General features: G+C 33.8%; 1 protein-coding gene across 2 annotated transcripts in view; it reads left to right on the plus strand.

The window, feature by feature from the left end:
• Nucleotides 1-12729, plus strand: part of LOC145689498 (uncharacterized) — a 175688-nt gene that overhangs the window by 128972 nt on the left and 33987 nt on the right. For both annotated transcript variants that reach the window (XM_081763672.1, XM_081763675.1), the window contains exon 13: nucleotides 735-816. In XM_081763672.1, coding sequence (XP_081619798.1) covers nucleotides 735-816 — 82 coding nt within the window. The remainder of the gene's footprint in view (nucleotides 1-734; nucleotides 817-12729) is intronic.

A 12729-nucleotide genomic window follows, 5' to 3' on the forward strand; every position in this document is an offset into this window, starting at 1 on the left:
CTAGCTTTTTTTGATGTTAGTGTTCTCATTATTTATTAAGTTGTTCTGATATTTTTGCACTTGCATAGATTGAAAACAAATCATAATAAATTCCTTATAAAGTTCGAAGTTTCCAATATATCTTAGCGTGAATAGCCTATCATTAGAGGATTTTCATCCAAACAGCATAGTGAACAATTTTATTTTAGTGCTCAAACTGCGAGATATTGACATAAAATACACGCTTCTGCTTTATAAAACTTTTTTATATTGTCTTCAATTACTGTTACCTTTGAGGAATAGCTTGTAGACTAAGGTAAGTTTGTATCTTTTTACTTTCCAGTAACTATAATTTAAAGCAATAAAGTATAGATAAGTGTATAATCCTATATCAAATTGAAGTTGTATTGTGGCACCTGGTTTTCATAATTAGCGTGTAAGGCTCAAGAAATTTTTCCTAGCCTTGCTCGTAACGTAAAGGTATATTTTAATGTCTTCCTCCTAATATAAAAAAAATCCTATAAATATTCTCCTATGTAATTAATTGAATGTTACTGAAGCAGCCAATAATAATAAGAATAAGTGGTAAAATGAATTTCTTCAATCAACAGACACAAAGTACCCACCTCTCTATCTTTCCTTGTAGCTTTTGTCACTTTCCTATTCGTAAACTTTTTTTTAACAATAAGTTATATGTAAAGTAACGCATTTGTATTAATGACTCATTTAAAATTAAAATTCTTTCTTTTTTAAAGGGAAACAATTGATATTCAAATATCTTCAGTGGAACCTTTCCGATATACCGCCTCAATCCTGAGAGTTTCTCATGTAACAAAGGTAAGGTATAATTGAAGTTTTATATATGTGTAAACATGATTTATACTATGTGATAAAAGGCACCCGGACATCACCCACGAAGAGTTATTTTTCGACGTCTTAGAATTAGTGACTTCACCTAGCACATGGAACACGTTGGTAGCAAGAGAGCAGAATGAGAAGTTATGTTGATCTCACAGACTTCCAAACCACAAGTGTAACAAATGGGTGTAGAAGATTTTAGTTCTCCTAAACATACCCAGCATTGTCATAGTGAGATAGAAACATGGAATGACAACCATAACCCAAACGCTACCTAGCCAACATTATGATCTTCAGAGGAAACAGCGTCAGGCGTTGAAAAGGGTCATCCTGAGGAACCGACAATCATCCATAGCCACTGTCACTCAAAAATTACACAAACTATTAAAATCTACTCTTCGTATCATAGGTGTTCGTTGCAAGGTGTTTAAACTTGATATCCATGATCGAGCAGCTACCCATAAACCACACACAACACCAACAAAATCAGTGCAAAGAATGAATATTTAATCTATTTCAATATGACACCTTGTCCATCATTTATCGGAACTTTTGAACTTTTAATTCAAATATTGAGTTATATATGACAGTTCATAATAAGATATTGTATATTATGGATTAAAAGGAAATTTAGAGCATAAGGTTTCCCTGTGCCGTAGTTGTGTTGGTAAGTATATTAATAATCATATATTGTTTCGTAACGTGCTTCCTTTGTGCATTGTTCCTTGTTCGTTTCCCGATTTTATTCTTTTCCTCGGGTATAAACCCGCACAGGAGTTTGAATCTTACTTTAGGGAGCAGTTCCCGCCTCATACAACCACAGTGCTACTGTAAAAAAGACCGTTAGCTCCATTACTACTACTAGTAATAATAATAATAATAATAATAATAATAATAATAATAATAATAATAATAATAATAATAATAAAGAAGAAGAAGTTAATAGCAACTTCGTTAAATTTATTTCGAGTTTGTTGGAAATGTACACTCTTTATCGTGAGACTGCTGGTGATTTAAGCCTGTGAAAGTAAGATGTTTGTACTAGTCATTCATAGATTGTAACATATTGAATATTGGTCCATTCTATGCCTAACCAATAAGTTCTCAACCTCATTTCGTACTAATTTCATACCTACTCAATATAGTAAAAAGAATATGTGAAAGGAAACTACAAAAACTACATGCTTTGGTACCTGTTGACAGATGGACGGACAGTCAGACATAGCGGTCCTATAAGATTTCCATACTAATTTGGAAGTTAACTGCTCGTCATAGAGTTTGAACCAGGCATCTTTTATTATTTTTTTTTAACAGATGTAGAAGGAAATTTAAGAAATAAAGAAAAAAAGCTAGTTGCACTGGAATTGAAATCTAACATATTGATATTGAAGCTTGATATTAAATTCCATAGAAATCTCTCCTATGCAGATGTGTTGGCTTTATCTTTCACTAACAAGATAGATTGTTATTTAAAGAAAAAAACAGACATAATGAGATTGTGATTGTAGTGTTTAGGCCTTTCTGAGTGCGAATGCCTTTTCCTTCTCCTTCGTTGTTCATGATGTACAGTAGTAACATACTTAGAGGCTGTAGTAGCAGCCGGCCGTCCCTATACACATCTCTCTCTCTCTCTCTCTCCCTATATATATATATATATATATATATATATAGATAGATAGATAGATAGATAGATAGATAGATAGATAGATAGATAGATAGATAGATAGATAGATAGATAGATAGATAGATAGATAGATAGATAGATAATTTCTTTAGAGTTTGTTTTGTGTAGCTAACTGCGATACAAATTTAAATTTGCAATTTATAAATTTTGCATAGCAATTTCACCAGTGAAGGAAAACGTATTATTATTATTATTATTTAGTTATTTGTTTTACATGAAATAATAAACATTTTAGTATAAAATTAAGTATAAAAAAACACTAAAATACATATTTAAGTACTTTAAATGAAAAGTTTTAAATAAAAAATTCATTTTTTTTAATGAAATACTAATGAATTTTGACGTGCCGACATCATAATAAACCACCTTGTTAAAAAAATAAAAATAAATAAATAAAAAATCTATTCAGAATTAAAATTTGTCAACATAAATAATAGACTTTTATGTTTCGATTCATTATCCATGGAAACGAATCCTGGATTAGATACGCGAGTTTGTTAACTCTCTTAAGTATATTTGTTCAAAACTATATCTATGATACGCACATGGTTATCTGTGAATAATAATAATAATAATAAATAATCTAGACTGGAATAATCAAGACCATTAGCAATAATGATATTGACCAGATTATGGAAAAAGGAAAAATCTTGTAGGGCAGGCACGTAGCCAAGGGGGGGTCCGGACCTCCCCCTTCGAGACAAGAAATGAAAAAAATTAAGAAAGGATAAAACGAAATAAAATGAAAAAAGAAGAATCGGCGTTAAAAATTTAAAAAAAGAACTACAGAAAGCTTTTGGTTACTCTTTCTTATGAAGAAATTTGTATTACTTGCAATACATGGTGGCGAGGTGAGTGGGATATCCTGGAAGAGTCATGGGATTTGAAATTTCCGGAAGTTACGAAATTCTTAGAATTTCTGCTACTAGTCAGGGAGATTTCAAGCTTCTCAAAGCATAATGCCGGTTGTGTAACAGCGTGGACATTTTTGATCATAATTTTTCGTCATTGCACCCTTGCAGTATCAAACATGTTGTTTCAAAAACATTTTCTACTACTCCTTTAACCTGTCATTTGGAACAGACAATAGTTGAAGGAATAATAAAAACAAGAAATTATGTAAAAAGAAAATTCTGTTAACATTTGATTCAACAGAGAGAGGAACGCAGATATTGTAAAATATTTTACAAGACATTATTGAGTTTGTACACTCATGTCCAACATTATTGTCGCAAGTCTATAAATATTTTGCTGTAGGAGTATAATTTAATAACGAATTCGCCCTGTATTTCTTACAATGTTAGTATGTGTGTAATCGGCAAAGACATGTAAATGACAAATTTTGTCAAAAGATCAGTAAATAAGAACAATAAAAAAATAAAACTTTCTTGTTCATTTAGCAACATTTCATTTTACTCACTCTAATTTTCGTATATATAATTCTTTTTCTATGAAATTTACCACAAATAGGGTCTATACATTTCCCGATTATACACAAGGTATCAGTATTAAAATTACCCTGCAAAATCATTATCAAATTATATTCTTACAAGAAGACAGTCATAGATATGCGACAATCATTTTGGACATGAGTGTACTTTTTATAATAGTGAATATGCACTTTTTATAATAGTTGAGATCGTAATGAAAGGAAAATTGTTTTACTTGAATGATCAGAGGAAGAACGTAAATATTGTAAAATCATTTTCAATACGTTTTTTTATTATTTTAGTCGAGATTTCTTCGTAGTTTGTTATTAAAATACTTAGTAACATATCCGCATTTTATTGTCCTAACAAAGCAATATATGTTGATTGTAAAGTAGTTTAGATTGATCGGGCCTTCAGTGTTTCATGTCACGTCTCTCCTCCCCCCCATTACGAAATCCTGGCTAAACGAACCAGTATATGTTCCAGTAAAATAGTTTAGAATAATCGAGCCCCCCTGGTGTGATGACAACAGTATTTAATGTCACGGACCCCCCCCCCTTCACGAAATCCTGGCTACGTGCCTGTGTAGGGGCAACGGATTTGATATTTCAGTTAGGTTATATGTATTCCACATTCTTGCAGTGGTGTCATTCTGATCAAGGGTCTGTAGCTTTTATTATTTAATAGCTGAGGAAAAAATCCTTAATACTATATTAGTTTTTAGTTTCAGAATACATATCAATTTATTGTTGATCATACAAATAAATACGTAATTTCCAACCAAAAGTAAAATTTCATTATCTCTATTTTTTGTCTAACATCAACAGCAAAAAGCCAACAGAATGACTTTATAACGAGCTACGTAGCCTATCGATGACGATGTTGTGGTTGAATTAAGAAACCGCTGTCTTGGACTCTTTCAAATTTTGAGAATAATGATCTATTGTATGAGATATTACATTACATGTGAGATTGACAATAAAGTTCCTTCGTAGTTTAAACAGAGTCTAAAACTTAATAAAGTAGTTAATTTAAGAATTTAGGATGAATATTTTAAGCGTCTAGTCTGGGTTATTATTTAAAATTTCACCGGATTAACTTTACAAGGCCATGCCGTGCCGTTACTCACAACATTGATACACTCAACGATGCATACGTAGGGGAGACTGGGGACAATTGTAACGCGGGTCAATTGTAACATTGGCTATTACTTGTAGAAATAAGTTTCGAAATATCGTTTGAACATGTCATTGGAATCACTCATGCAAGATGTATGTGGGAAGAAAAAAAGAGCGTAGTTACTAAAGTGTGGAAGACTGGACAAGGAGAAATGTGATTTTGACAGAGGTTAGTAAATTTTTAACTGGTCTTATTTTTTATTATTATTATTATTTTCTCTTGATAGATATGTATTTACTGTAAACAAATACTCTGAGCATGTGTAATCTACGTTCTTTCCTTGACAACGTGGATATTGTGTTTGATGCTTTGACTCAGTGTAATTATGAGAAATCATGGTATTTGTCACTAACCGTTGAACGGATAGAAATGTAACATGGCGATCGGGGACGATTGCAACATGTTACAATCGTCCCAAACAAAGTTGAACCGAACCATTATGAAAATAAACTAGATATGACCGAAAACAATACAATTTATGCAATTAATAAAACAAGGTAGGCATTAAGTATGCTTTTCTGGAGTCACAAGTACGTAGAGAGGGCCCGACCCGCAAAAAATCCTTGGCGGCCTTAATGTATAATATATCATGATAGACACTATAGGGAAAGAAAAAGACTTTCACCCCATATTTCATTATGGGACCTCCCCTAACTACTTTATGTCCCTCACAAACGTTTATGGCTGGCTGCGGATCACTGCTTTCTGATGTTGTATCAGCATAGGCTAATGTTTCAATATGTCTCTTCCTTGTGACGTCTTTAAATAGCCTCTAAGTTTTTAAATACTCTTTGTCATATAGGCTCTCTTTCTGGTCATCAGAAATAATCAAGAATGTAGCATTCACTGGTTTTACTTAATCTCTCTCGCACAGCAGCGCATTCTCTGTTCGTGTCGTTGTGTGAGGGATGTGTATAGAGATTAGAAATGCAGTGTGGGTGTCCATTAGTACATTACTAGGACTTGAAACAGTGGCATAACAATAGGGTAGGCACGGTAGGCATTGACTAGGGGCGCAGTGTACTTAGGCACAGTAGGGGGTACGGGGGCGCCACTAGACGCCAAACGCCATTGTTACGTCACTGACTTGATTTTTGTTACGTCATATTTTATTTAGTCTTGACTTGCTTGTCCATGTTTAAGTTAGGCCGAAGAACAGTCATTTCGAGCTAATGTGGCACGGTACCGGTAACAAGTAACTCATCATTCATACATTTTATTGACCAGTAGAAATTGTATATTTTTAAATAGGTCTACTATTAAATTTGAGAATGTAGTTTATACTCTTAGTTTGTTATCACCATCCGTTGTTAAACCTATCAGTATTAATATTATTAGTATCAGTATTATTTAACCATATATATTGTTTTTCCATGCCATATATATTGTGCTTTTCATTAAAAGCATTATGTTACAATTGTCCCAAAGCACGGGCATGGGGACGTTTGTAACAAGACAGATTCTGTCATAAAATGCTTCGTAACTTTATATATTAGAAATTGTCATGTATGAAAAAAATTGAATGAGCAACAAAGCTTCACTTAAGATGTTGTATAATTTTCAGACTTATTGGAGAATAAATATGGGAGAGAAAAAAGTAATATGTAAAATTTGTTACAATTGCCCCCCGTCTCCCCTAACGCAACTTCGACTGTTATTTGTCAGTTTATAAACACAATACATCTTCACCTTCTACAAGCAATACAGCTTTTAGGTTCATTTCGAATATTATTATCGTGCACATTTAACAAGTGACAATATATTCGTATCTACGGACAACTAGTCTCTTTATGTTATTATTTTTCATGACCAATTGCATTGACACATTTATACCTTAATAATAATAATAATAAACAGGATCTCAAGAATGTCATTATTATACATATAAGGTAAACGCGCCTGCATTCAACAGGCACCCGAATTCGACATAGCCCTACCTGTGCTTAAATGTTGTGAAATAAGCGTAAGATGTCATCCCTGCGATCGTGAATAGAAATGGCAACATTATGGGAGTGTCTTTTCTCGTGTCAAAAGTGCGGTTACAGTAGATGAGTCATATGTATGGAGAAAAGAAGTACATTGTTGGGTGTGTGATACACTCTTCGAGAAAAAAACACATAATCTTAAGAAAATCATAAGACTGCAGGTTATTTTCGTAAGACTTTTATTAAAGTTAGGTTTGCTTCAAGCTAATAGTGGTACTTTAATGTTGTAAAGGAGTTTCAATCAGTGCGTTTTGTTTTCTTCTGTGAGGACAAAGGTTGTGATGTAATATGAACGGGGGGTTGTCGAAAACACGAGCCTTTATTTGTAACGTGAACCGGATTTCGACAAGGTTGTCGAATTCATGCTCAGTAGTGCAAATATAATTTTAACTGAATATCTAAACGTACAAGTATGTTCAAAGTCTTTCAGAAAGCTATTTGTTGCATAATTCTCCAATAGTTGTAACCTCAGTTCGACATGGAATGTTGAAATCAGGTTCCTGTATGTCGAATTGAGGATCATCGAAGTAACTACTCAGTTCAGAAAATTTAAGTTGTGTTCTTTTGCCCGTCTGATAATTTCTGCATAATAATAAAACAATATTTGAAGCTGAGAAGAGATTACTACTAATAATAATGCCAACTTAATGTTTTACATGGATATAATTGAAGGTGTCGAATTCAGATACCGCAACTGTCGAAACCAGGTGAAGTGTGTCGAATTCGGGTTCCATTGGCGAGTTCCAGTTTCATAAAAAAATTATCATTAGCATTTGAGCCTTGAAGTGACTTTTAGTATTAGTAGAGACTGTACATTTCAAGGGGAAAAATGGGTCAACACCGACCAATATTATGGCCACAATAGGTAATTGATTTTGAAAAAGGTCCTTAACCTGTCGAAATCCGGTGCGTTTACCTTACATGAAATCAGTGTTCGAAGTGGGAAAAAGCAGAGACGATATGTTTTATTATGATTTTGACTCAACATCCGGCTATTTAAATATTGTATTGATCACTGAAAATACAGAGACGGTATGTCCTCATCACAGAAAAACCGGAGGTGGTATGGCATACCACCGCATACCGTCTCACTTCGACCACTGCATGAAATAAATAAACACATAAAGAGTAATCCTACCCAGGCACGTAGCCAGGATTTCACAATAGGGGGGGGGTCCGTGACGAAATACTGTGCTTATCACACTTGGGGTTCGGTCATTCTAAACTATTTTACTGGCAACATATATTCGTTCGTATAGCCAGGATTTTGTAATGGGGCGGCGTGACATGAAATACTGTGATTACAATCAAACTAAACTATTTTATTGGCAACATATCCATATTGGTTTGTTAGGAGAATAAAATTAGGATATGTTAGTAAGTATTTTAATAATTAAAAAAAAAACTATGAAGAAATCTTGAGTAAAAGAATATAAAAAAGTATTGAAAAATATATAGATTTCCGAGGTCATTCGAACTCGATTCTACTTGTCTTCTTTCTTCCTTTTTTTCTTATCTTCGTTTAATGCCATCAAGGATAGCAACGAGATCTCTTTCGGGAGTAAAAACATCCTATAAAATGGATCAGTGTTGAGGCGAAATTCAAAATGGCTCATATTATAGGTGATTCTGGGCATTTGTTAAGTTCTACCTGAGAGTCTATCTGATCGAACTGGTTTATCGATCGTCATTTGTAGTCCATAGGATTAGCATGAAGCTAGATGAAATTCGGAATGCTTCGCTACAATAATATCCATTTTCAACTTGACCCCTCCCCGTTTCCTTCACACAAAACTCCTCATAAGAAAGAATAACCAAACGCTTGCTGTAGCTTTATATTTTTGACGCTGATTCATCTTTTTGTTTCATCCTTCCTTAATATTTTTCATTTCTGGATCCGAAGGCGGGGGTCCGGACCCCGGACCCACTCCTTGGCTACGTGCCTGTCCTATCCTAACTAACCTAACCTAATTAATCTAAATACATAATAACTTCGTTCCCACTGTTCATGGGACCGGTGCATCGTTGGTATATACATTTCATAGTAATAATAGATAGATTCATTATCGAGCAAGGGTAATCATTCAATTGACATATCTTGAAGAACCCACAGCATAGATATATTATTATCCAGACTAATTAGTATTTAAGGAAATATATGAGATTTCATGTATCCACTACCGATAATGTGTTTTTAATACTTAGATTGTCTCACCGCTATTCAATGGCTACTACAGATGAATGACGTTACGGCAAATCAAACAAGAAGTTTCACTATTGGATTTATATTGATATTACTCAGTTGAGTTATTAGCCTACCATAAAAAATTCATCTGACAATCGAACTGTTTTACTAAAATCACATGATCAAGATAAATGACCCACTATGGCATGTGGCTGCACTCATAAAATTTCGTTTATAAGCCTACTGATGCATGTACCACAAACAAGTTAGAACACGCACCCTTTCATAGCTTACCTAAGCTTGTGTGACGGCGCAAGAGAAAATTTAGCTAAACTTCACAGTTAGAACTAAAATAAATCCCCTTGGCATTCCTTGACATTCCTGGTTCGGCTCAATCTTATTTAGTAATATAAATATTTTACTTGCATTCTGCGGGGTACCTACATATCCCAAATCACATGTGGTTAGTCCAAATGGGTTTTATACTAGACTATTGTCCAAAGAAAAATTTTACTATAATTTCTAATTAATTTTGGGCTCCACAGCACTAATTTTAGTTCACACTTCGTTTGTCTTCTTCTTCGTATATCTTCGTGCATCCTCGTGCCCCCCTCGGGAGTCAATTAACGTTTATACTATTAAATGTAAATTTGTAACTTCCTAATTCTTTATTATTTTGGCACCTAAATTTCTTCAAAAGAAATCTCTTTTTGCTCACATTATTTAATTAAACTGTTATAATTCGGTACAAACTTGTTTATTCCCTTCATTCACGTAGTCTCAAGATGGCGCGGTTGGAGGATACTTTACTGACGACAGGAAGCTATCATATTTACATGCTATCAAAATGTATATGTAATTTAAGTATGAAATATTTTATTCGGTGCTCGGCTTCCATTTTATACAAAATTTATTCGATCTATAGTTCATTGCCATTCACAATTACTAATGTTTACGTTTGCAATCTGCATGGCTATTGTACATAATTTATCACGATCACCGCATACTTTTATGAGTATCAAACGAATTAGAAGAGTGACTATATTATCAACCATAAATAATATAAATTGCACTACTGAAATAGCATAAACTACCTAGGTATATTACTAATAAGTAAATATTTATACCGGTAACTTATTTCCTGTTTAGTGCAAAGGGTAAACAAAACATCAACGCACGCACATACTAACAACTATCTGCGTCAATGCACAGCTTGATGAAAAGCTGATCATAACATTGGCACATAAAAATAACTTTCTTTTAAAATAAAGAGTATGGGCCATAGCACTAGACTTTTTCTCTCCCACTTCCCACATTGAATGACGCCATGCTGTAGTTATTACTGAAATATTTGTGTACGAAATATGGACAAAACTATAATAGGCGTTCCTGGAAAATTTTTGCATCAAAGAAAACTCGCTCCACGATCAAGTACCTAAGAAATGAAAATTGATTTATATTGTAGGTTTGGTAATGGAACATTTATTTATGAAATACTAGCAGCGTTCACCCCGCTTCGCTGGGGTCACCCCGGAACGCAATAAACTTTGTTACTTAGATAATTTTTACTTTTTCGCTTTCAAGTGATATGATAAAAACCATAGAAGATTGCAGTAAATGTTAACATTATATCGCCTGTCATTTATGTTAACCCGCCGAGTGACACGGTCATGTGGGTTGCATATAAATACGGTTAGATTTAGCTATGATGAGCTAACAAAGGATTTCTACGTTATGGACACTTGAATGGTCAATTATCTCAAGACACTGGTAATTGAAAATTAAAGTGATATGATAAAAACCATCTAGGGTCCAAATCTTAATAACCCCCCAAAAATGAAAGAAATTGGTTCAGCCGTATTAGCGTGATGAGCTAACAAAGGATTTGTACGTTCTCTTTTATATATATAGATGAACAAAATTGCCTAAGTCTTTAGAGAAAATCGTCCAAGATAAATTTACCACCAAAAGTAAACTATCCCTGGTCAGGGTGTCTATCGGTCACAAAAGTCATGAAAGTCAAGAAAAGTCACGAAATGTAGCTTTTGGGTCACGATTTTCTTAGATCTCTACAAATATAAGTATACAATGGAAAATTTTGTTCTATAAAACGTTAAAATACACCACCAAAAATGTCTACGGTTGGCTTACACGCTACCAAATCGCAAGCAAGACACACTTCCATCACATCCATGAAAATTAGGCCCAATTCCCACCCAAATTCGCTCTTGAGAATGTTAGTAAAGTTACTAATGAATTTTGTGGTTTGTGAAGGAAAAGGTCACAAAAAAGTCACGAAATTTCATTTTGGAATTTTAGTAGACACCTTGCAGGTGAATATTTTAATGAAAAATGATTTTAAAATATTGTAAATTTGGTAATTAAACATTTATTTAGAAATATGAACACAACTGCCTGTGCCACTTTTTAAAAAATCGTTTGAGAATAATTCACCAACAGAGTAAACTAATCGTTCTGAATTTTTTTTCAGAGAATTGGCTTTGGGCTGTTAATGAAATTTTTGATTTATGAAAAATAATAAAAAAAAATCGTTACAGTTGTTTTCGAGAAAATGACATTCTTTCGATTTCTACTTTTTATTTCATATATATAAGATAGAAAAATATAATAAGATTCTAAATATCTAGTACTCTTTACTGGAGACTAACCATTGAAGTAAGAGGGAAGCTATTGTCATGATCTACTACGAGTAATTTCACGCGTGGCTAGCAGAGAGCAGTTGAAGCCATTTCACTAGTGATATTTAGCGTGTCAAAAACACATTTTCAAAGTCCTTGGAAGTGAAATTAATATGTCGTAGATGTTTTTGACGTGCTTAAGGACTACAGCATGGATTTAGTCAGACGATTGATATATACGGATTTCTTACTGTTTTATGTTTTATCTAAATTCACTTGCCACAAGCTTTCATATGGCTTGACTGGCGTGTCTTTCGCTTGCAATAAGCTTAATAAGGCATGCTATTGATGAGTTACGTTTATACTTGACTTGCGTTAGATATAATTTGACTTGCGTTTCACTTGTGCAGACAAGCTTGCCGCAAGCCTTGCCCTGATGTAAGTAACTAGCTTGCCACAAGCTTGCAGCAAGAAAATTGGCTTGCATACCGGCGGCATAATTGGGGCAAGACAATTGACCTGCATCGGCAAGTTTGCGGCAACCTTACGGAAAGTTTAAATTGCTGTCTCGGATCAGTAAAAATTACAATTTTACTTCTACGAGCCAAGAGAAGAAATTGGCCTACAATAGGTAGGCTTTTATCCTTAGTTTGTAGTAGGGATAAAATTGTATTGTTTATTAATGACTTCCCTCAAAAGCCTAGATTGTATCAGTTTTTGTTCATATACTTTCTTAAGACTGCCTTCACCATTCTTAAACAAGTTTATACTGACAGTCAGACCCTTTCCC

The sequence above is a fragment of the Thermobia domestica genome, chromosome 1 (genome assembly GCF_964235325.1).
Source record: "Thermobia domestica chromosome 1, izTheDome1.hap1.1, whole genome shotgun sequence".
In the NCBI taxonomy this organism is placed as follows: domain Eukaryota; kingdom Metazoa; phylum Arthropoda; class Insecta; order Zygentoma; family Lepismatidae; genus Thermobia; species Thermobia domestica.